We start from the raw sequence: 26167 nt of genomic DNA on the forward strand, positions 1-26167 counted from the left end.
GGAAAAGAGCATTGAGAATTTTTATTTTTTTGGACCTTACACAGATACCAAATTGCTCTCAAGCAATCTATCATGTCCATGAGGAAAAAATCGTTTCATTCTGGGGCAGACTTCATTAAAGAAGCAAAGAAAAGTGAAATACATATATTCCCCTTAGCAAGAAGTCTTTTTAGCTGATGCCATTGTCCACCTCCCGAGGCTGTGAAAAGTAAATGAAATACAAAGCAAATTGTCTTAAAGATGAGAACGTAAGAACTATGGGGGAAGGAGGGTACTGTCATTCACTTTTGATGATTTTACGATGACAGCGGATACAATCCCACAGTTGGGGACAGTCCAGTGCCCACATTTGCATTCTAATGGTGACAGACACAGACACAAGAGAGATGGTCACACCCTTTATGTGCACAAAGGAAGTCAATCCTTTGCATAGGATGCTTTTTCTGGTACAAAATGAGCATCTCACTGCCCTTCCTACTAGTCCTCTAATCAATTACAGGAAGAAGGGGGGGTTTGTTTTTTCTTTTGTCCATTTTCTACTAGTTTATTTATAAAATTTGATTACAAATTCGAACAAATTCTTTCCATTTTCCTCATCCCCCACACATCAAATTGTAAAACCCAATGATTAATCCCCAGGCCCCTTGCACATCCACATCCCTCTGCTTCACGAAAAAAATCCACCCTAGATTCACAAAGTAAAAAGTCATAAATCATATAAAGGATTAAAAAGAAAATTTTACTTTTTGGGAAAATACAGGGCAGCCACTTCAGGATCCATATCTGTGAGGTCGTCCAAGTAGACACCATCAGCACCAAGATGTCTGCTGCGTTTATCTAAATTTAGGATAAATGGATCAAGTCAGAAAACCACACTTCTAGAAGCAAACAGCATTCTGAGTAGATGGCTCAAACCCAACTCTCCTTGCCACTGAACCAGAGCTGCTTCAAGGCTTATTACTCTCTGGTAGGTTTTTGAAAAGTTGTAAATCACAAAGGAGGAGACTGTCCATCTTTCTTCTGTGGAGCTGCTAGTGGAATCGAACTGGCCACCTTTAGGTAAGCAGTGCAATTCTCTGTTGCTATGTCACGAAGGCTGCCTCCTGAGTAGGTCTTTGAAACAGCACTGAAAGTGCCAATATGATTATTTGCTCATGAACACTCAAATCGGTCCAGAATCTCAGTCTGTAGAAGTTGGTGTGCAGCTTGACAGTAGTTAAACTGTCTAGGTTTACACTCTATCTGCATCACTCACTAACATGTGACTTTGATCAAGTGGCTTACTTGACTGAGGTACAGTTCCCTCTCAAAAGTCCCTAAAAATATACCAAGCACTGAATATATTGGAAACATACCGTTATTATCATTATCATTTAATTATAAAAGACCATTTAACACTGCCTTACCAACATTTCAAGAACAGGACCTGATATTGTACACTGTAAGTCATCCATAAATACCATGATTTCATTTTTTTCCCCTCATTTTTTTCCTTTTTTTATTTGAGTGAAAGATAACAAATCATACTGGTATTTTATTGAATCTTTCATAGGCATTTTGTTTTCTAACACTAAAAAAAATTATTATAATGCCTTCTCACACTCTTACTGGCTATTGCCTTTCCCTTCACCCAATTTGCCCGTTTATTCCCTTTCACTCCCCGCTCCCTCCCTTCCCATCCCTGGGAATCCTCCAAGAGGGAGTCGATCTGTGGAATACCCAGATTTCAGACTTCCTTTTTACTTCTGGCAGTGCACTATGTCATTAGCTCCTCCAAATCCAAAAAGCTGTACAAAGCTACCAGGCTTGATATTATCATCACTCCTGGCATTCAATCAGTTCAGTAAACTAGTAACATTCATGGAGCGCTGCTATATGCCAACCACTGGTTCTAAGCACCAGGCACGAAGGGAAATCTGACAGAAGACACTCTTGCTACATGGAGCATATCCACTAGAGGGCGTCAGGGGGCAACACATAAGTGACCCTCTGAAATAAGGCAAAGGGGATGAAGAAGTGGATTGGATAGTGTGCTAAAGTATGACCGGGGACAAGGGTAGATATTAGCCCAATGATCAACTTTGTATAGTGTACTTTAAAAAAAAATCTTATTTTAATCGTGATTTTAACGAACTAACACACAAGTTAGAATTTCATTCATTGTTGCACATTTTCCCCCTCGCCCTCCCTTCCCCCTCTCCCAGTTCACTTTTTTCCTGTCCTTAACATCCATCCATTTTTGAAAAATTACCTTTCCACCCCCACCCCAGTCCTCTGTGCAATGATCTATCTCTTATTCTGGGCTGTTGTCATACATAAAATGCCTTATATATTCATTTTAGACAGTTCTTTCTTTAATCTGTTGGAACAGATAAAGCTCACCTTTTACGCACTGCTATCCCAGAGGCACGTGGTTCGAATCCACCAGCTGCGCGGTGGGAGAAAAGGTGGGCAATCTCTTCTCGTGTGATTACTAAATGCCTCTGAAAACCCGCTGGAGAGTCAGCTATGAGTCGGTTCCAACCCAACGGTACATAATAACCTAACTGTGTAATGAACAGCACCGTCCATTCAGATGAACTGCAAACTCAAAGGGGAGACTCCCTAGCAACCTGAATCCACCAGCAGCCGTGAGGTAGGAAGATTGACAGTGAACCTTCTCCTGTATGACTTACAGCCTTCAAAAACTCACTAGAGGGTCAGCTCTGACTTGGTTCAGGCAAATGGCACAGAACAACAACAAAAATAATATATGCGAAATTGACTGTGTGAGAAGCAACATTCTGCTCAAGGGCTTTAAGCACATTAGCTCCCCAGGAGCTGTCTTGGTCTGTAAAACGAAGAGGTTTATTTATTACATGATCACTAAGGCCTCGTTAGGTCTGAGTTCCTACAACTAAAATCAATATATTCTACAAAAGAGCACAGAGTGACCATGACAGATGACATGGTCCAGCTTCTATGGTGATTTACTCTGAACCTTGGAAAGAAGAAACTGTAATTTGTGAAGCCCACAACATGCACAGAAAAATGGCTGGGCCTTCTGTACCTTTTTTCCTGGAAGGTGAGTCCATCTTGCCTGCTGCCTGGGTTACACTGGCAGAGGGCTTGTGTTCTTCGCTGGGAGGTGAAAGTGGGGCTGTGGCTCCCAAGGCCTCGGCATCCTCTTCATTCACAAAATGCATTTCAGTCTGAGGTTTGCTTTGATCTAAAAGTGATTGTTCGGGAGGACAGCCGGCCAGTGTTGGGGACTGGTCACTGAAGGTATCTGAAGATTCACTCTGAATAGCCCGGAAGTGCATTTTATCGGAGATTTTTCTACTGACCAGTGGGCTGGACTCTTTGATCTTGTGAAGAGATGACTGAAAGGGGTAGGGAGAGAAAGAGAAAGTCAGAAGCCCAGGCAAAGAGGCAAACTGAGTTAATCAAAAATAAAGTCATAGGTAGTCAAGTGACCCCTTTTGATGATGCCCATCTGTCATTAAGGCTCAGGAATGACCTGCCTAATGATCCATAGCTCGAGATTATGGTCCCAAAGCAAATGAAACCTTCAGAGAAACATCAACCAGAAGATCTCTCTCTCATTCCCACTGAGTCAGAACCAACTCCTCGCTGGCTTCCAGGGAATTCTCAGAGGCTATAAACCACCAGGGAGGAGACTACCCAGCTTTCTCACTAGGAGCTGCTGGTATACTTGAAGCACCAGAGAGGCACCACCTACGGGATAGCAACGCAACTCCCCTCCAACTAGGCCGTCAGAGCTCACTCTCAACTCTTAAAAGAATTCAGTCAGTAAAAGGAGAAAGAGCCAACAAGGAGAAGCAACTAAATGGCCATCAAGAGAACAGGGAATATAGTCAAACAATGCTATACTATATAGCAATGAGAAGCAACAGTGAACAGTACTGTAGACAATATGGATGAATATTCCACAAGCAGTTCTTACATTAGTGAAGGCTAGGTGGATTCCTGTGTGGGGTGAACTATTTAAGCTGCAGCGGGGAAAGGTGAATCTTCTGAGTTGCTGGTTACATCTCACCTCTTGATCAGGGTGTATGTTGCATAGATGCGCTCACAATGTGACATTGTACGCTCTTATGTCCCACTGAGTTGACTACGACTCATAGTGACCCTAGGAGCAATGGCTCTGAACCCGGCTCTGTCCTGAGCCCACCTCATCGCCTCTGACATGACACACCTTCCCCCACTGCCACAGTCAATGTGTCGATGAATATATGCTTGCTGGTGTATTTCAACATTTTCCCTAAAAACGTGACTGGATAAGTGAAGATTTGGTGACTGGTTCACAAGAGTATGGAAAACTAGCATTTCGGTTTCTACTCTTTATGATGAGGAAGAAAGATGGGCAATAACCTCCTGTGCAATTTAGTGCCTCTCAAAATCCCCTGGAGAGTCAGTTATGAATCTGTTCCAGTTCGGTAACATATAACAACAAGTTTTTGTTATAAAGATCTTCAAGAAAAATTGATGCTTTTGAGCTGTGATGCTGAAGAAGAGTATTGAACATACCATGGACCACCAGGAGAACAAATAGGTCTGTCTTGGAGAGGGTCAAACCATGTTTCTCCTTGGAGACTAGGATTTTGGGATTTTGATGCTCCCTCTCATATACTTTTGGGCATGTTGCCAGAGGAACCAGTCCTTGGTGAAGGGCATCATGCTTGGAAGGATGGAGGGACAATGCAGGAGTGGAAGACCCCTGATGAGATGGATTGACACAATAACTGGGAAGATGGGAATAGATGTGTCAGAGTGAGACTGGCTCAGGACAGGGCAGGGTTCAGAGCTGCTATACGTAGGGTTGCTGTGAGTCACAGGCAATTCAATGCACATAACAACAACAACATTTCTTTAAATCAATTAAATTTATGGGTTAGAAAGTAAGAAGATATTTACTTGTATGTCAGACCCTAATGCTACAGTACATCTGAGGTTATAATTCCTTTTCCAGAAAAACTAATGGGCTTGTACTTTCATCCTGTTTCTCCAGCAGCTAATGACATAAATTTATAAAGACGGTTGGCTGGGTCAGGACTATAACTTGTGGGCACAGAAATCTGCATTTTCTGTAAAACTAAACAGAACTAATAAAGGGAGTGAATTTACAGCATAGGCTTGAACCAATCTGTTCTCTAAAAAGCTGCCTATCTTGATTTTGAGTAAACGTATTTCCAATCTTCATTCACTAATTCATTCATTCATATTACAAACATTTATCAGGAATGCAGAAACACTTTTTAAGGACTATACACACAATACGGAAACCCCTCCCTACCTTGTAATAGTGTAATTCAAGATCCTTACATATATTAAAATATGAAATGAAAGAAAAATTTCTCGAAAGAAAAACGACAATTTTGTACTTTTTAGAAAACCACCTGTGGTACCGACTACTTGGAGGCCCCTCACTCAATTTCACAGGTAAGGAAGCTGAAGCTCACAAGTAAAAGGGCTTACGTAGGACAGACAAGGGAGTATGCATCAGAGTCAAGGAAAAGGAAGGCAAATAGTGTCTAATATGAGTCAGAGGGAGCTCTGGAGTCCTGCCTGCCGAGGAGGTGCAGTGTGAACCCGAAGGCCTCTCTGCGGTGGTGAGCATCCACCATCAGCCCCACAGGAGAAAGATGGACACTCTCCTCCCACTCACTTGACAGCCTCTGAAAACCCACTGGTTGGTCAGCTGTAAGTCGCCTCCAGTGCGGCGGCAATGAGTCGAGTGCTGTGTAACATGCACTGATACTATTTGTTTAGCACATGCTATCTCGGTCAACTGCCCCAACACTCCAAGCACCATCTGTTTTCTCACATTTTCTCAGAGCAGTGAGGACGCTGAGGTTCTGAAAGGTCAAGTTATTTTCTCTCAGCCGTCTTTCGAGCAAGTAGTAGAAGAGCAATGAAAGCCTAGGATTATTAATAATAAGATTGCAAAAATATTTACCACTTGCTCAGTTGAAGCCTTAGCATTTCCTTTTGTTGTCTAAGTGTGACTTTCGTTTCTGCTCTAGTAATCTTCCCCCCCACCACGCCCCACACACAGCCACCTAGATTGTAAGGGACATGACAAACATCATCGCTCAGAACACATTCAGCCTTGATTTCAGTGAGCCCTGCTTCTTGGTCTTTCCTTACATGGCTTCTCACTAGTTATTAACCTGGGAGCCTTTTTTTTTATTTATGTCTCCAATGCACCAGGTTTTATGTCTAAAGTGTAAGGTCTTCATTTGTATTTGGAGCTGATATGAAATATAAATGCTAACACAAGGGTAGTGTAAAGGCAATTCAGTTAAAGTATACAAATGCCATGAAGCCTCTTTATAAAGCAACGTTGGGAGTTCACAAAAAAAGTAATTCTTGCGCTCAAGGTAAACATTCGTATTTTCTCTTTTTCTACATTCCTTGGTGATGGCATGATAACGGTCGGATATATTGTAGCTGAATTATAATAGAAATCCACAGTGCGGGGTAGAAATGAGGGGAGTGGGGCAAGCTGGGGTAACGGAACTAACCTTTGCAGCTTGTGGCAATTCTCCCCAAAGCCAGAGCATTTCTGGGTTATTCTTCTGCATTGTTCTATCTGCAGACTTACTGACGAGCTCCGAGTCACTTTTCGGCGTTGAAGGTCGGGAACCTGAAGGACTTAAGAAATACAAATGCTTGACTGAGAATGGAAAAAGAAACGTGTTTGTTTTTTTTTTTTTTAAATGTTTGGGGCCCAGATCCAAATAACTCGGAAAATTAACCCAAGCTGTTGTCCCCTTTTAAATCTGATTATATTAAATACCCCTCCGGGATCATCAAAGACCCACACAGAACATATGTCCAAGTGAAATGTGCCCCTGATTTGGGTAACCTCGCCTCAACCTGCTGCAAAATTCAAAGTAAATAGAGAAGATGAGGAAAAGAAGTGACCTTAAGAGGAAAAAGATTTGAAAAGAGCAAGATTATGAAAATATAAAGGATTAAGGGATTTGGGGTATTTTTTTTTAACTTCAAAATTACCATCCATCCCATTCTCATCTCAGACTCACTTGCCCTGAATTCTCCATTTTCAAAAAAGTCTCTCAACTTCCTAACAGCTGCAGAAGGATCCTTGGTCACCTTGGACAAATATCCATTACAATCTATGTCAAAAAGTGTTTATAAATCTATACTGGCTCTGAAAACAAGGACACTATAATTTTCCAGCTTCACCACAACAGCAGATGCCCAAAATGAGGTCGCTAAGGAGGCAGAGCCTAAAATGAGATTTTATAAGACATCATATCTTCCACAAACATTTCCAAGGACTGTGGTCCAATTTCCGAAGTCTCTTCCTATAATAATTTATCACAATGTTTCTTTCTCAGGCCAATTTTTAAATAATTGTAACTTGTCTTCACCCATATGCTTTCTATATTTTTGCTCTTAAGACCTGAACTAAAGGGAGCTCTGGTGGCCTAGTGGCAGGAAGCTGCACTGCAATCTCAGAGGTACATGGTTCAAATCCACCAGATGCTCTGCTGGAGAAGGACGGGCAATCTCCACCTGTAACAGTCAGATCCGATTTGACGGTTGTTGTTGTGAAGGAGTTGCAGGCAACTCATAGCGACCCTATGAAGGAGAGTCCTCGACGCTTGGGTGTCTCTCATCCTCTCTCCAGGTTCATAGTGTTTCCAGAGGCAAGCTATTACAGAAGTGGATGCCACTCCTCCTTCCAAGCTTGTTTTAATCGGGGAGCTCCACCCCACTCTCTGATTTGACGGTACACACACAAAAATAAAAATTAAAACATAATAAAAAGACCTGAACAAAGTCTTACTTCTGGTCAAAGTAACCAGCCAGCAGTAGCTTTTCTACAGATTCTCACTCTGTGTGTGTGTGTGTGTGTGTGTGTGTGTGTGTGTGTGTTGCTGTTGTTGTTGTGTGCCATCAATTGGACCAACACACAGCTGACCCTCCAGGAGGTTTTCAGAGGCATAAATCACGGGGGAGGAGATTGTCCATCCTTCTTCTGCAAAGTAACTGGTAATTTGAATCCTATGCCTTTAGGATTGCAGTGCAGCTTCTTATAATTGGGCAACCACATAGATAGACAGACAGACAGATTCCTTTAGTTATTTCTCGGTTTTGTCCTCCTGCATCATTGTTTCTCGAGTTATTAAGATGGCAGGTTTCAAACAGAGCAGTGTCCTTTTGCACTTTTTCAAAATCTTTCTGTACTCTCTTAAAGTACATCATTCATGTCCATGATCTCATTTATATGTTCTAGTTAGATGTGAACTCCGATAGACCTGAGTACAACTTCCCAATCAGTACAAGGAGAGTTCACTGCTGATACACATCTTACATCAAAATAGAGGCCCTTCAATAGCTAAATTGGTCCTGACTACTTAGTCAAGCTCGTTGACCAGCAGATGATGTGCTCTCTCCCTCTCCTTTCACACTATATAGACTGCTTTCTTCCTTAGTGAACACTGCCCACCAACTCACCTAAAATGGAATGTTTGCAATGATGCTTGTTGCTCAGTTCTATTTTATGTATTGAGAGAATGATCTTAAGATATTACGCAGTGAGAGCTTACTTAATGGATGCCCCACTCTGTGCCCACGCCCTTACCCACCACCACACCCATTTTTCTGGTCGTTGGGAAGAAAAATGAGAAAGAATACTGAGCATATGACAGATCTGAGAGACAAAATACTCACTACCTTCAAGCCCCCTTATTTCCTCTATTTCTATAATTACATTTTTCTTCAAATGTTCAATGTTTTTCTGGCATTATAATGTCTACGATAAAGGGACTTTAAACTCAACTGTGATCTCCAGAGTCTTCACAGAGAAAGTCCACACAATTGGTTTCCTACCCTCAGCAATGCTACACAAAACCCCAAATTCATGTGCTGTCTTAGTTTACAATACAGAATAACATTTTTATTTTATTGCAAAATTTTTGGAACAATAAATTATCTTATCCACTGCCACTAAATGCCCTTTAGATGAATGTTACCTTGCTCTGGTTTAGGGGTTAAGGTTTTTTTTCTATAAAGGACCAGACAGATAGCAAATCTTTTCCGTTTTGTGGATCATAGGATCTCTGTTGCACAGATCCTATTGGCTCACTGTCGCGCAAAAGCAGCCAAAGGCACTATGTAAACACACTGGCTATGTTCTAATAAAGCCTCACTTACAAAAACTGATAACGGGCCAGATTCAACACAAAAACTGAGGCAACTACCCCAAAGAAGAATGAACATGTGGAAAAAGATTCTCTAGATCCCAGAAACAATAGCCTCCTCATCCTTCCATAACTTCCACAAGCCACAGGTTATCCACAGAAGAAATCACGTTTGACAACAGCCTAGAATAAGGGATCTATCATTGCAAAGAGGACTGGGAGCTGGGGGAGGTAGGTAAATGTGCAACAGTGAATGAATATTTTTTTAAAAGTTAACTGGCGGAGTGAGAGGGTAAAATGTACAATGAATGAAAATCTGCTTCTCTGTAAAGGTTCACTAAAATCACAATTAAAATGAAATTTTATTTTAAAAATATTAAGTTTGTAAATACTTATAAAGAACCAAGTACTATGTGAAAATAGTAAGTTGTAAACCTCACATGTCACATCAAATATGCCACTGCAGTAAATGCTGTCCACTTCGGCTATGGCAGCCCTCTCCAAAGGATTCTGTATACAGAACAGGCACATATCTTATGATGGGTGATTAAGGGAATTCAGACTGATGTGGCTAAGCCGAGTGTGATTTATCAGAACGATGATCACAAAGCTCCCACTGGAAAATATCAGATGTCTCAGAGAAAGGATTGTTCAAAATATGGCTTTGTGACAAAGTCACATTTTTCATAACAAAATAATAACCAAGTTACAGACCTGAGTTTGTAAATAATGTCTTTATTAGCCTTATACTGGAAACCAAACCACATCCACTGCCGTTCATTCAACTCTAACTCACAGCAATGCTTCACCGACTTTTTGAGATGATAAATCTTTACAGGAAGACTGCTCATCTTTTCCCTGAACAGGAGTTGATGTATTTGAACTACTGATCTTTTGGTTAGCAGCACAACATGTAATATGCTACACCACTAAAGCTCCTTAATCTTATATTGCTTTTCACTATTTTCCTCAGTTGCAATTAGGCAAAATAGTTATAAATGCTAACAACTTGGTTTAGCACATTTTTAAAAGGTCTTTCTTCCAAAGACACAATCACAAAGTACATCCTGAGATTTGGTTCTTTAAACATAAATTAAATTATCTCTATAGAAATTATCCTCGCCTCATGTTTTAAAGTTTTATTTTTGGTTTGTTTATTTTTTTGTCTTTTTTTAATTTTATTATTTTTGTGTGCGTGTACCGTCAAATCAGATCTGACTGGTACAGGAGGACAATGTCCCTCCTTCCCCAGCAGAGCATCTGGTGGATTCGAACCGTTCGCCTCTGGGATTGTAGTTGCAGCTCCTTGCCACTAGGCCACCAGAGCTCCCCTATTTGTCTTTTTTTAATTGAAATTTTAATGAAAGTTTATAGAGACTTTGGATTTCCATTCATTCATTGTTGCACATTTTTCTCCCTGCTCACCCACCCCCCAGTTGGAATTGACTCCATGGAAATTGGTTTCCACTAGTTGGCTCCATTTACACATTTTTAATTTAGGATTATCTATAAATGCTTACTTTGAAAGGGACTATATATATCTCCATGTATATTCTTCATAAGTAGTTTGGTTAGTGATAAAATTGATTTGTAAAAGTTAAATCTAAATTTTTACATTATATAAACATAATCATATGTCTTTCTTTCATAAGTAATTGGATTAGTATAATAGTCTCCTAAGAGTTAATTGTAAATTTTTTGTTATTGGATACACCCAAAATGGGGAAGTATAACTCCTCTACCTTTCCGAAGCGTGGAAGTGGGAAGACTGTGGAGGGCATGAACTAGAAAGACCACCCTCGGGAGCCACAGCAGGAAGAGGGGGCGTCCTTTTGCAATCTATCAGGCTACTGGATGCCACGGGATAACATTAAGAGAAAGAAAAATCACAGGTCAATTACATTAAATGAATACTCCTACCAGTGACTAGATTATTTGAACAGTATTATTTGTAAAGAAATTAAAACACTTCGGCATCTCACACAACTGGAGGACTGTATGTTGAGATCATTAGGAAATCAATGTCTGTTTTCTGAACTGCAAAAACAGGAAACCATGAAAAGATCTGTTTCCCTTTACCATTTAAGGCATATGCCCATAAGAGATGGTTTTCCTCTGCTCACATTTAGTACTTAACCAAAGTACTTATTCCAAAGATTTGATCATTTGTTTGGCCAACTGTCTCTTCAAGTTAAATAAATTCTTCCAAGTATAAACATGAACATGTATATCCTAATTTGTAAATTTATCTGACAGTGGTCAAGGCAACATAATCTGAAAGTCATTCTAGATTCCTAAAAACTGTAATATTTAACACTAAAGAGAAATACATTCAGAGTTGTGTGAAAAATTTTTAAATTCTTAAAATGAATGTGTAATCTTTAATTGATATTTCAATTTGTTAGTTTAAAGCATTTCATGTAGTTTTCTTCCCAAAGTATTGTGGGTTTTTTCTTCTCGTTAGAGGTTTGTTTCTCATCAATCTGGGGACAGAATGTATGAGGTTTTAGAAAGGTCTCTGTCTGCACCAATGATAGCCACAACTTAGGTGTGGCTGCTAAGCACGTGAAACATGGCTAGTACAATAGGTATGTTTTACATGTCAAACAGGAGACAGATTTTTAAGACCTCCTATAAAAACAAAAACGTGAAATACAATATATTTTTTAAATTAATTACTTGTTAAAATAATCTTTTAAATGGGTCAAGTAAGCAATCATTAAAATTCATTTCATTGGTTTCTTTTTAACTTTTAAATATGACAATGAAAAATTTGCATTTGCCTTACTGGACGAGGCTGGTCTAGAATGGGCTTCAGTAATAGACTTCATAGGCAAGTCTCCACTCCCACATTGTTTCAGTAACATTCACTGTCACAGCCTTGGCTGCAAAGCAGCCACATGGTATCAATTTTTCTCCAGTCTCGACTACAGCACACACTGATGGCTGCTGTCTCATTAATGAGATGGGCCTTGTCAAGCTAGAACCAGGAGTGGTACTGTGGCAAGACTAGCTTTTGGTATGAAGTCATTAGAGCACACAGAACTTAAGAGGGTCATATACTTTGATTTTAAATCAGATGTAAATCTAAGATTATATAAAAATAATCGAAGAATGTCATTATCATTTAGACCACTGTTTCTTAGTCTTCATTTTTTTTTATCATTGCCCCTTTGCCAAACATTTTAAGGCCTTCTTTCTCCCAAAAGCCTCTCTTCCCAAAGAAACTTTAATGCCATTGATACATTGTTTTATTTATTTATGTACAGTGGCCACTAGACAGTCACAAACCATTGTAGTATATAAAATATATAATGGTTGCTCAAGAACAAATTTGAACCCCATTGGTGAAAATTCTCTGTAGAGAATGCATAATTGAGATCTTCCCTCTTCCCAATTCTCTGTGCACATAAAATATGAAAAATGGCTCAGAAGCACTCAAATATGTCCAATAGATTTCACTAACTTTAAGTCTTTACTATAGCAATTTGCACACTGAACAGCTACAGTTCTCCAAGTTTATAGCCTAACTCTGGTATTCATGCTCAGAGTGCATTTTAGAGAAACAAATGCTCTTGGCTCCAGGAGATGAATTCAAGCATGGGAAGAAGGTGTCATTCTAACTCCTCTGAAAAAACCTCAGCGGTCTCTGAAGCAGTGCCTAAGGCTTTGTTACCTTGTCTCCTCCTGACTAACAACCAACTAGCATAATGCATCTTCAGGGTGATAAGAGCTAGTGTCTACAGATTGAGTACATGTTCGCCTACAGTGCAGACCTGTACTTCCTACAGTACATTGTCTTTTTTCTGGTCCTAATAATTTTCCATTTTCATTCTTTCTTTACTGGGTTCTTAGGCATGCATGCCTCTTAGAAGTGACTTCGAAAGCTCTTCCTACAGGCTTAAGTGAGCAAATACATCTCCACATTCATGCAGCTTACCTTGGGTTTGGGGACCACTCTTTCTCTGAATTAGGGTAAGATGCTGACTGAACGTAAGTGGAGGCTGAGGAAAGGTTTTCCTTAGGAACATCATCTTGGAATAGAGACCTATCATTATGAAGAGTTCTAGGCAGAAAAAAAATTAATTTAAAGAACTATTAGTTACAGATTCATAATATATTTTAATTTTAATTTTTTCTTGAAAATCCCTTAAGTACTTTAAAGATCAATATGATCTATTTTTTAAAATACCAGGCATATCTCCAGTAGTATAGAGAAAAAAGTAAAATATACATATAGTTCAAAGATAGATAGATAGATATAGATAAATATATATATATATATATATTGGGCTAAATTATAAATGTAAAGCTTAACATGCTACCTGCTATTTCCATTGTGAGACTTACAATCACTTTTTTTTTTTACAATCACCTTTCTTATTCAACGCCGGATATATAGATAAAGTTCATGTCTGAAGCTGGGGTATCATAAAACACTTCCCATGTACAGATAAAAACTGCTAAATATTCAAACACAGAGCAGGTACATATCTACATGTTTTACCTAGCAAAATAAATAAATGATTGAAATCAAATGTATCTTAAAATTACAAATATGAAAATATACTTTGTTACAGATATAAACACATGCATTACAAAACAGGACTCATCTAACATCTGCTTCTATTTAACATTCCCTGAACTATCTATCATGAAGTTCTAGAATTAAAAGCCATGCAGGAGAAACAACTCTAATAAACCCAACTATCTGGTTTCTTAGCCTACAAAAAATTAGAATCTGTAGTTAAGGAAGGGGAGCTCTAGTGACAAGAAGTTGTGTTGCAGTCCCCAAGGCAAGCCGTTCAAATCCCAACCAGCTCCAACTCCGCGGGAGTAGGATGGGCCATCTCCTCCCATGCAACTAATTGACTCTGAAACCTACTGGAGGGTCAGTTATGGGTCAGATCAAACTCGATGGCATACAACAACAACAACATTGTTACGTTGCTTTCTTTTTAGTCAGGGGGGGAAAAAACCCATTCTGAATAATGAAAGTTGTTGTCATTATTGTTGTTAAGTGTTGCTGAACAGAGTACAATACATAGCGACCTGATGAATTACAGACCTGAATCCCCTATCCTGAGTCACCCTCATCATCTCTAACACAGCTGAGACCACTGCTGGAGTCACAGTGCCAAGCCATCTCATTAAAGGTCTTCCTCCTCTGCTGACCCTCTCTCTACCTTTCCAAGCAAGATACCCCTTTCCAAGAAATAGCCTCTCCTCGCAAATCCCCAAATATATGAGACAAAGTTTCACTATCCTTGCCTCTAAGGAGTACTCTGGATACACTTTTTTAAAGACATTTTGGGTTTTGGCAGTCCATGGGATATTTAGTGACCTTCTCCAACATCACAAGTCAAAGACATCAATTCTTTTTCTGTCATTCTATTCTTGTTTAGCTTCCCAGGTACATAGCAAGTGACTAAAAGTGTCCTGAATCTGGCACACCTCAGTCTTTAAACTGACAACATTGCTCCTCAGTAATTTGGAGATTACGGAAATAGGGAAGAATATTCATTATGGCACTCTACCACTTCTTTGTTTTAAAAAGATATAAAAAGATCTGTTAAAAATTACACTGAAATACATAAAAGTATGAATATCACTCAGTTACTATTTACAAATGAGTTGCATCTTTTAATTTTTTTTTAAATTTTATTATTTTCTCTGCGTGTGTGTAATGTCAAACTGGATCTGACTGGTACAGAAGGATATGGCCCCTCCTTCTCTGGCAGAGCATCTGGTGGATTCAAACCACATATCTCTGGGATTGCAATGCAGCTTCTTGCCACTAGGCCACCAGAGCTCCCCTTGAGTTACATCTTTTAAAATTGGGGTTTTTCACCAAAATGAGGATACACAGAACAAAATTTCATCACATTGTTAAAAGGTAAGAAAATGGAATAAAATATCCATTAAACATTGCCTATCTTAGTAAAATTTAAAAAGAAAGAAGAGTACTTGGAGAGAAAACTAGTTATGTTCTACTTTCATTATTTTTTCTCAGTGAAGGATCTTTATTTGATGACTTGGCAAAATTCAAAATGAGGAGAAACAACTGTAAACATTCAAAATGAGGAGAAACAGCTGCAAATAGCTGGAACATGGATTGCATGAACAATGAATCTAGGAAAATTGGAAGCTATCAAAAATTAAATTCAAAATCAAAATCCTGGATAGTGAGTTGAGATGGATTGGTATTGGCCATTCTGAATCATACAATCACATAATCTATAATGCCAGGAACAACAAATTGAAGAGGAATGATGTCACACTGACCATGAAAAGAACATTTCAGCATCTATTCTGAAGTACAATGCTGTGAGTGATAGGATAGGATCCCTATGCATACAAGGAAAACCTGTAGATACAACTATCAGTCAAATAAATATATGCACCAACCACTACTTTCATTTTTAAACCTATTTATATGCCAGTCCAACTATCATGTATATAGTATACAAATAAGCATAAATACATCTAAGAACAAGGTTTAATTCTTAAAGTACTAATTTGCTCAGTTCCTATTCACGGATTCTTTTCTGAACTGGTGAAGTCCTATTGGTTTAGTATTATGTTATCTCTTAAAATTACAGATGGCATCAAATCGTTATATGAGATAAAGTGAACATGATTGCAGAATTCAGTATAAAATTCATAACAGAAAAGTAAGAAGTTATGAGGTGAAAACAAAGCTAACAGAAATTAATCTTTCAAAGATTCCCACAATGCTGCGAGAACATAGACACCACTGGCTTTGTGGACATTTACCTACTACTGTCCAGTGGTTCTTTATCCTCGTCAGAGCTCATTTCTATGGGAAACATGTCTTCATCCTCAGACGTGTTGATATTGTCGTCTCTTTTAAGGGTATCCAGTTGAGACTTCCTCCTCCTCTTTCTTCTCTTTTTGACTAAAGAGCCACTTGAAGATGCCTCACTAGGCGGCGACACTTGAGGTGGCATGTTGAGGTCCATGCCCCTCATTCGATCCACTGAGTTCCTTTTCAGCTGGCTTTCCATTAGCGAGGCTCCATCTGACAGGATGGGAGAGGTGGCCAGGTGCATGGGAATCACTTCCTAGAGCACAAGATACATTTTCCAAAAAGAGGTTTTTATTAATTTAACTACATTCATTTGCCTTCCAGAAGTAGGACTATACCAAAATCCCTCTGAGTTAAAGTTAGAAGTCTAAGCATCCCTAGAGGTCCCTGGGTTGAAAATAGTTTGCATTAAACTATAAACTAAGATTGGTGGCTTACAATCACAGAGACACCATGGAATAAAGGTCTGCTCTGGTAGACCTTAACCAAGAAAATCCTACAGAGCAGTTCTACTCTAACACAGAGAGTCGCCATGAACCACAGTTAACTCGATGACAATGACTGGTTCTCCTTTCAGCGTGCCTCAGGCAAGGCAACATTAGGAGTTGTTTCAATCAGCAACTCTGGATTTGGGACTGCCAAATATGATGCAAGGTCAAAAAGTCAGCAACTCATTAAATTTCATTTTGTAACAAATCCTCCATTTATGCAATTCAAGCACAGTGAGGTAATTCTCAGTGATTTCGGGTCACAAAATTTCACTGCATACAGAGGAAAGAGGGGGGAAATGGAATTTGAATCACCAGATCATCCTACAAATTGTCTTCAACTTTATGTCTTTCACCATAGTTAGGAGTAAGCGAAAGAATGTGCATATTTGTCAATATGCATTAAATTAAGACAATTTTAATTTTTTTAGAAGTTGGCTACTAACATCCTTTTCCCCACCACCATTCCATTTCTAAACACGTGCTGCCCCAGGAGCATCCGGTGTGCAACAGGTTGGTATTTAGATATTCTAATCACATATTGAGGGAGCTCTGGTGGCCTAGTGGCAAGAACCTGTGCTGCAATCCTGAAGCCACACAGTTCAAAGCCACCAACTGCTCCGTGTGAGAAAGAAGGGCAATATCCTCCCGAGCAATTAACTGCCTCTGAAAACCCACTGGAGGATCAACTACGGGTTGGTTCTACGGTAGAACTATGGGTTCTATGGTACACAACAACAACAATCACATGTTGGACAGCTTGAAAATGAAAGGATAAGATATACAAAATGTTAATGTTGTTGTTATGTACTGTTGAGTCATAACTGACCCTCTGGTGGGTTTTCAGAGGCAGTAAATCACACAACAGGAGACTGCCCATCTCTCCCTCAGAGCAGCTGACTTGTGTCTTTAGACTGCTGGCAAAGTTCCTTACCATGAGGCCCTACCAAAACTCCCAAAATGTCAATAATGTTTTTTATAATGACTTATTTTTGTTAAAAAGTATAGAACTCATTCTATTGATGAATAACCCATTTAAGAAGCAGAAATAAATAAAACAATACACCAGAGATGGGGTACAAACAAACATACACTTCTGATAGCTTGTTCTACTGTTGTTAGCGGTTGTCAAGCAGATGCTCGCTCATGGTGGCCCCGTGTGTGCGCTCAGCAGCGGCTCCATGGAGCCTTCGAGCTGCAAATTGAACTTTCGAAACAACCCACCAGTCTGTTCTACAAGCACCCCTGGGTGGGTTTAAATTTCCAAACTACTTAAACAACTGTGCCCCCACCCCTAAATGGTTTAGACAGCTTAAAATATACTAAAACACAAAACTGAGGAGTAAAGCTAGAGGCTATCTCACACAACTGATCAATTATACCACGTGGAAATGAAACACAGGCATCAGGTCAAAGTCTCTCTCTCATATTGTCATCAAGTTGGAACTAACTCATAATAGCTTACCCTCCATTCCATTTTCAGAGGCTCTAAATCACAAGAGAAGAGAGTGTTCAACTTTCTCCCAGAGATATTAGTAGCTCAACGCCCTACAGTCCACATTACTAAAACTACTTATGTAGAAAAGTAGGGGGTGGGGGGGGACCCTCAGATTCTACTCTCTCCTCAGCCTAAAAAGAATGAGGAGCAAAAGCCTGTGGAGAACAGCTGGCCTGCCCACGGCTTGTGGAGCCCACAACCTGCATGATCGGAGGATGAAGGGCCAATTCCAGCAGGCTCTAATTTTACCAGGCATAATGAGAGGAAGATGTATGGGACAGAACAGATTCTGGTCTGCAGAGCCTCTGTAAGACAACTCAGGCTGGTTCAATGTACCTTAAAGTCCCAGAATCTCCTCTCCCAATATGCTTCCTCAGCATGGGTGCTAAAATCTGACTACAGACAAGTGGTACATACCAAGTGTCCGTTTGAGGTGGAAAGAGTTTTCTGTCAAAGCACCCGAAGGAGTTAGGTGTTAATTCTCCCACTTTAAGATGCAGATAAATGAAGAAAGGTACAGAAAGGGCAAGCATCCCTGGTATCAGAAGGTAGTGAAAGAAGAAGGAAGGTGCAAGATAAGGGCTCTGCAATTCCTCTCAAGTGCTACATTAATGTTATGTTACACTAAAATGACCATCAGTAGTTTTAGATCTTAGTGCTGTCTTTCCATAAAGGAACTAGTAGAAGGGAATTTCATTAAGGACTGCTTTCAAAGTGGCTTTCAGGTGAACTAAAAGGTAATTTTAAAGTGGTTTGGATATTCTCCAAATAAAGTTTGTCAGGCCATCTGTTAGGAATGGTTCAATCTCTCTTGACACTCAACAACTTGGGAAGGCCAGGACTTCAGAGACTTACATAGAGAGGTTTCTCCTCTGCCTGACTCAAATCCCTAGTGTGGATAGACGGCTGCTTTACACGTTGACAACCTTCCCTTGGCCTGGTGTCAGCACTGCTTCTCCACACACACTTCTGCTGTGTCTCTTGAAGAAGCATGCTCAGACGTACAAACTCAGAAGTAAGCCTGTCCCAGCCTTTCTTACCTGATCATTATCAGCCTCTTGAACAAAAAATGCTTCGCCATTATCTCCCAATTTCATGTGCAAGTCCACAGATTCTCCGTTTATTTCGATGTCAACCTGAAAGAAAATCGTATTTTCAAGAAAACAATAAGCTGTGTTCACAACAACAAGAAACCCCATAGTGATGGTCATTCATATCTATACACACTGTTCTACTCAAATCCTGCTGTTGATAGGTGTCATCAAGTCACCTACAATTCATATCAGCTCTGGGAGGAACAGATCTGATCCTTGCCCTACCCTGCACCACCGTCACCATCTCTGATATACTCAAATTCATAGTTCTCTGATATACTCAAATTCATAGTTAATGCCACTATGTCAGTCCATCTTGTAGAAGGTCTTCCATTTACACTATTCAACTTTGCCAGCATCAAGTCTTTTCCTGACAACATGCCCAAAGTATGTAAGAAGTTTTACCATCCTTGCCTCAATGAAGCACCCTGGTTGCCCTTTCTATAAGACGGATTTGTTTGTTCCTAATACAGCTCAAAATACCTCCCAATTCCAAATTCCAATCAGTTAATCAGTAAGAATGCCTTTCTACGGCCTGGGGCGAGCCATCACGGGCCCCTCTGCGCACGGGCACGGGCAGCGGGCGGCGGGCTGTCTTCGGCCCCCCTGGCATGGGGCGTGGCCCTCAGGGTGAGCTCCTCAGTCCCCAGATTGTGCCATCTGACCCTTGGGTGGGGGAAAAATGCCTAGGGTATCCAGAGAATTTTATCTAGGCTACATTCCACCACCCTCTTCCCCAGTAAATCTGAAAGTAACACTCCCAAAGACCTTTTATTTGGAGCTCACAAGTTTGTGCTCTCTAGTTTTTGCTCCCTTTCCTATAGGTAACCTTAACACTGAGTTTTACTCCAGACCTGATCCTGAACCCAGTGCCAGTGACAAAAAGGAAATACAACTGCCAGCTAAGGAAGCAATGGAGGATGGCATCCCCACTGGACCCACCTGGGAAAACATTTTGCACTACAGAGGGGAGCAAATGTCAGGAAAACATCTTCTAACAGAACAAGAAGGCAAGCAGCTTTAACCCAAGACCACCAGTAAGGTGATAAAGTGTCCTCCCTTTCCCCCTTCACATCTACGCCCCTGTTCAGCATGAAGAAGCCAGAGAGTCTGCATCCAGCTCCCAAATCAATAAGACAGTTGGTTTAATCACCATTGGAATATGCTTACCATTCCCCTGTAGCATCTGGTCCCCGCTGGATCCTTTTCATTTCCTTCACCTGCTCCCCCCTCCAACCAAATTGTACAGCTCTGCAACTGCACCCCTGAAATTTTCATCCCTGCCCATCCTCACCCTTCTGCCCCCACCCCTCACCTCCTTGTACCCCCAATATGTTTTTTTTTAAAAAAAAAGGCAGAACAGAAGTGAAGGAGCATAGAGTCACTGAGCTGGAAGAAAAGAAAGTCAGTGGGAACATACTAGAAGAAAAATCAGAGAAGAGATAGAAGGAAAATGGAGAAAACATTAGAGTCATGTGGGATAACATCAAAAGGAACAACATAGTTGTGATCAGAATTTCAGAACATGAGGAAGACAGAGAAAGTGCCCTGAGAAAATTGTAAAAGAGGTACTAGAAGAGAGGGAAAAAAAAAAAGAATGCCTTTCTAGAAACTCATCTACTTCAGGGGTTCTTGGCTGTGGAGAATAGGCAGTAAAGGACAGAACCCGGATGAAAGGCTCTTCAAAACCACCTGGCCCAGTTCCTCCTTTTCCAGTTAAGGCCCTTTAAGAAAAGCAACTAGCCCGGGTCACACATCTGGTTATGGCACTAACACTGCTATCAAAGTGTTGCTGCAGTCTTTAGAAATTAAAAACTGGGACATTTTATCTGAGGTTGGTTAGAATCTCTAAAATAAGGTAGACTAATAATTTTCACTTGTAAACTAATAATTTTCACTTGAACTTAACTCCAAGAACTGATTGAAATACATTATTTCCAATTCCACATTACGTAAGGGCATGGTACATGCTGTTTATTTTCCATGTACTTTCTTCTTTCAATGTGCAAGATTGCATTCATCAAAAATGGACATGTCAATATTTCTGGCCAACTGGTGAGAATCTACTCTGTGAATGCAAGGCACTTGGTTCAAATCCACCCGCTGCTCTGCAGGAGGAGGAGGGGCAATCTCTGCCCATACTATTATTGACTCTGAAAACCCACTGGAGGGCCAACTACAGGTCAGTTCCGACTCAATGGTACACAGCGATAACACATGTTCTTCTAGAAGCTGGCCACCCTCTGTTATTAAGTTGAATCTATTTCTTCTTCAACATGGGCAGATTCATGATTATCTTAATTAAGCACACAAAAAAGTGAAACGACGTAGCTTATAAAGCTAGGATATAAAAGACAGCCACCTGGTTTCTGCCTGGCTCTCTTTCTCTTGAGATTTTTGCCATTGAAGCCAAGCCACCATGTGATGAAGACAGCCAGGGCATACAGAGCAGCCACCTGGAGGTATTATGACCAACAGTCTTATTGAGATCCTACGGTGGAGGGGAAGACCCAGGATGAGACAGATTGACACAGTAACTGGGGTAACGGGGGTAACTGGGGTAACAGGGGTACGTGTGTCAGAGTCAGTGAGACTGGCCCAGGATAGAGCAGAGTTCAGAGCTATTGTACAGAGTCACTTTGAGTCATAGGCGATTCGATGACACATAACAACAACAGTCAGGTTAGGGACTAGCCCTTTCCAACTGAAAAGTAAAATTCTTTTTCTGAGAGAAGCTCAAGATACAGAAATACAATGATTTCTCTTAAGAGACAAGCAACCCACCAGGCCACTGGACCTTTCGCCCTTACCACTTTCTCTCGGGAGCGCAGTACCCCCATCTTCCCAAAGCGGACGTGGAAAGGAGAGCACTGGAGGTTCCCATTGGGTTGTCGAACCACAATGATATCGATGCATCCAGAAAGTGTGGCAGGATTCAGCCCCTTGTAGAGTTCCTTCACTGTAACAAACACCTGGCCCGCCAACTGCCCGACGTAATTCATGGTTTGAGCCTAGAAAACAGACAAACATAAACTAAATATAAACATCAGATACATAGACACAAATAAATTCATCCAAGACAGGCCTTTGAGTACTAGTAAATATGAACTATTTCAAAAATGTATCTACCTATGTTAAATTCTACTTTCCACCTTAAACCCTTGCTCTTAGTTATTTTTAATTCCCTAGAAGATACAATACTTCTCACCTACCTATTCCCTCCTTCTCCAAACAGCAAGTTCATCAAATCCTCCTTCTGTCCCATGAAGCCTAAGTACAACTGTCGTCAGGACTATTGTCTTAATGACCTGCCTCATTCTGCCACTAACATTTCACACAACTCCAAAGAATCTTGGGAAAAGAGGCTGAATTTTATATGTGTGTGTATGTTTGTGTGCACATGCATGTGTGTACACAATACTGTGACAAACAGAATAAGCATTTAACAATATTGACTGGGAGTAAAGTAACTGTATTTACTTGAATGTTGTTGTTAGGTGCCGTCGAATAGTAGCCAACTCATAGCGACCCTATGAACAGAAGGCTTGAGCACTGTTCATACAGAGAGTGTCCGGAGGCAAGCTATTTCGGATGTGGATGCCACTCCTGCTTCCAGGCTTGTTTTAATCGGGAAGCTCCAGCAAATACTGTCCACCATGAGTGACCATTACCACATTTGGCACATCAGTGTCTCAGTGTTCAGCACCACAGCAACCATGAGTTACCTCTGTACAGCAATGCACAGACCAGTGCTATACCACCAAGAAGAATGTTTGACAGGAAAACAATTTGAACCCGGCCTGAGGGCCACAGATTAAAATCACCCACGTTCGGCTTGGTAGTATAACTTTCTGTCCACTAGGCCAACATAGCTCTCTATGTTGTTGTTATTGTTGTTAGGTGCCGTCGAGTCGCAGCTGACTCATAGCAACCCTGTGAACAAAAGGCCTGAGCACTGGTCACTTATAGAGTTTTTACTTGAAAGGATAAAAAAATACTTTTAACTATTCCACCCTGGTCCTTGCCTGCCTGTTGATTTCTCTCCCACGGCTCCAGGGATCACTGCACTCTGCTGCTGCCCATCCAGACAGACAATCCACTCAGCAGACACCCAGGGCATCGTCTCTATGAGCCAGAGACATCAGATTTTTTAAGAAGTAAAAAGGAGGGTGAGGGGAGATGACCCAGTGCCTTAAAAACCTCATAAGCTCATGCAAGTGTTGAAGTAAACAGGAGTAATTAAAACATCAGTGCTCTATTCTGACATGTACAGATGGTAAGGATTGGCGTCAACAACTGTTTTTTGACCTTTTTTGCTGGGGGAGGAAAGAGGGTCAGGTAAAGGAGAAGAATACAGAATGTATGGCTACTTGTCTCCATGAAAACCCGCCTCCTTTACCATGAGACCAGAAGAACCAGACAACAATCAGCTACCATTATGTTACTAAACACATGCATTTTACTAAACAACTCTACGTTACCATACATATTGATCAAATATTTTATAGAAGAATCCTGATCAGAAGGGGGAAATGCAGGACAGAAATTTAAATTCTCATTTTCTGGAACCACTGGAGCTGAATGAATCACAAAATTACTGTACTGAGAAAAATGCTAATCCTTAAACCAAAAATATCCTTGAAGTCATCTTAATACAAAACATTAATTTAGCTTATCTAATAGAAAGAGCATTATGCTTTATTATGGGATCAATCTCCCTGGCCAACCAATAATGCTAACATTCTTGAGCAAGATCACTAACATCACAAGTAAGTAAAATCTTTTTCCATAATTTTTGACTCATGTACTTATAACTTGTTAGTCAAATTTGTGTCTTCTAGGTTGCAACACCCCCATGATACATCTTCAAGGATATGAACATGTACGGCCAAGCACAATCAACAAGAGTGCATCTAAATTCCAAAACCAATCTCCATAATAGTCTATGTGTTTCCTACTGCCAAAGGGGCCCTTTAGAGTAGTGAGAGAAGATCTTCACCCTGAAACCCACAGCGTCCCTTTTCAGCAGGAAGTAGCTAAGAGAATACGCCATCCCCTTTTCCTTATGAATCAGGGTGAAGTCTCTCTCAAGGAGGGGTGATAGGGAATGGCAAAGGACACACCGACAAAGGAGATTAATCAGAACTGACTTTGACAAGCACTGTGGCAATTGGACAATTAAAAAAGACATTCAGAGGGCGGGGGAAGAAGAACAAACTGGGGAGGAGGGTAGAGAGAATGGTGCAGCAATGAAGGAATGAAAATCCAAAATCCCTGTAAATGTTCATTAAAACTAATAAAATTTAATAAAAAAAAAGTAAGTAAAATCTTGCTGAAGATTATTCAAAGGCAGCTATATATTGACCGGAAACTGCCAAAAATTCTAAAGAAATTCTCAAAATGTCTTAGAACAAGGGGTACCATTGCTTAGAAGAAAGGATATCAGATAGATCTTGGCTGAAAAAAAAGGAAATTCCAGAAAGATTTGTACCTGTGGTTTTTTTAACTATGCAAAAATTTGACTTTGTGAATGATAATAAATCATGGACAAAATTGACAAGAATGGAAATTCCAGGACACTTCATTATGTTTATGGGAAACCTGTACACAAAGAAGCACTTGTTTGAGCAGAACAAGGGGGATACGTCATGGAAAATCTCGAAAGGTAGCGGGGCAGGTTGTAGTTTCTCTTTATACCCATGCAATATATATGCTCAGAAAATCACTCAAGAAGTTGGACTATATTAAGAAGAATGTGGCATCAGAATTGGAGAAAGATTCATAAACAATTTACGTTATGCAGATGAGACAACTTTGGAAAACTGAAATATCAAAGAAGATCAAGACTACTGTGGTGCTGAGGATTTATTGTCCAAAACGGCTTCCCTATCCATTATTATACTTCGCCACGTGGACAAGAGGGAAAATGCAAATAGGGTATGTTAGCCTACTCCACAAAAGGACTGGCTAGTCTAACGAATCCACAAGGGGGATTAGCTAGTCTCACCTTTAAATTGAGTGGAACCAAAAGCAGACTTGGAGAAACCTCACCACCAGTGAAGAAGTAAGAGAATGTAATGCGTCCTTCAGGACCAGAGATTCTTGCGCCAACCAGACTAAGGTCTATGGGAGCAAGAGCCATAACAGCCACAGCAGAGAACCTGAGACCTGACATGAGACAAGAGCGGACCTGAGGAATGCTATGCCACTGACCCAGAGCTAAGAGCCGTTTGCCCAAGTTTGTTGGAGGACTAGGGGAGTTGGGCAGGAAGGATAAACTATGATCCGCAGGACTGAGAGATTTGTGACACTGGCCTAAAGCCACAGGATCAAGGCTGAGGTGCCTGCGAGGGAATTTCGGAAGCTGTCCTGACTGTATTCTGCTACTGACCTGGATTATAACCTTTGACTTCCCCAGTATGGTTCTTTTAGGTCTGTGAGCTATCACAACAGATTTTGGACCAAGTAGAGCCGTAAGATTTGTGTTGGGATGAGTAAAAAGAGTTGTGGGGACACGGACATGCCTGGCCTCACAGGAACTGGCTTTGTGTTGCTAATGTTATTCATAGAGAGCGTTTGCCTTTGTGAAGTTGGTAAAGGTCAGATACAGCCCGTGCTCTTTTTACAACTACAGTCTTCAAAAGGTGTACTACACCTTTTTTATTTTATACTGATTTATTTACAAAGTTTGAATACATTATTTAACACACAAGATCTTTCCCATTTCCTTCACCCCACACACACATCAAATTGTGTAGCCCTATGATTAACACCCAGATTACACCTTAATATCAAGAAAACAAAAATCTTCGCAATGAACCAACTAGCAATGTCATGATGGACAGACACATCATGCTAGACAGAAAATTGGCTGAAATTGTCAGCAATTTAATTTTACTTGGATCCACAATCAACACCCATGGTAGCAGCAGTCAAGAAATCAAAAGATGAGTTGTTGACTTGTATTGAGCAAATCTGCTGTCAAAAATCAATGTTGTGAAAATGGCAATACTACCAAAAGCAATTTACACATTTAATGCAATCCCAATACAAATACCAACCCCATTCTTCAACGAGATGGA

At 40.4% G+C, this 26167-nt stretch overlaps 1 protein-coding gene across 2 annotated transcripts in view; it reads right to left on the reverse strand.

Annotated features, from left to right (window-relative positions):
* The window catches only part of LPIN1 (lipin 1), a 164961-nt gene that overhangs the window by 61270 nt on the left and 77524 nt on the right, over nucleotides 1-26167 (reverse strand). The window contains exons 2-9 of one of the 2 annotated variants that reach the window (XM_006880671.1): nucleotides 21896-22096; nucleotides 19032-19127; nucleotides 15954-16261; nucleotides 13117-13242; nucleotides 10919-11026; nucleotides 6519-6657; nucleotides 3050-3362; nucleotides 744-837 (exon numbers count right to left, since the gene is read on the reverse strand). In XM_006880671.1, the coding sequence (XP_006880733.1) occupies nucleotides 744-837; nucleotides 3050-3362; nucleotides 6519-6657; nucleotides 10919-11026; nucleotides 13117-13242; nucleotides 15954-16261; nucleotides 19032-19127; nucleotides 21896-22096 (1385 nt within the window). Of the gene's footprint in view, nucleotides 1-743; nucleotides 838-3049; nucleotides 3363-6518; nucleotides 6658-10918; nucleotides 11027-13116; nucleotides 13243-15953; nucleotides 16262-19031; nucleotides 19128-21895; nucleotides 22097-26167 lie in introns of those variants that run through there. The other variant, XM_006880672.1, reaches the window with a different exon arrangement.

This window comes from Elephantulus edwardii, unplaced genomic scaffold (genome assembly GCF_000299155.1).
Source record: "Elephantulus edwardii isolate Elephantulus edwardi_28Jun2011 unplaced genomic scaffold, EleEdw1.0 scaffold00009, whole genome shotgun sequence".
Classification (NCBI taxonomy): Eukaryota; Metazoa; Chordata; class Mammalia; order Macroscelidea; family Macroscelididae; genus Elephantulus; species Elephantulus edwardii.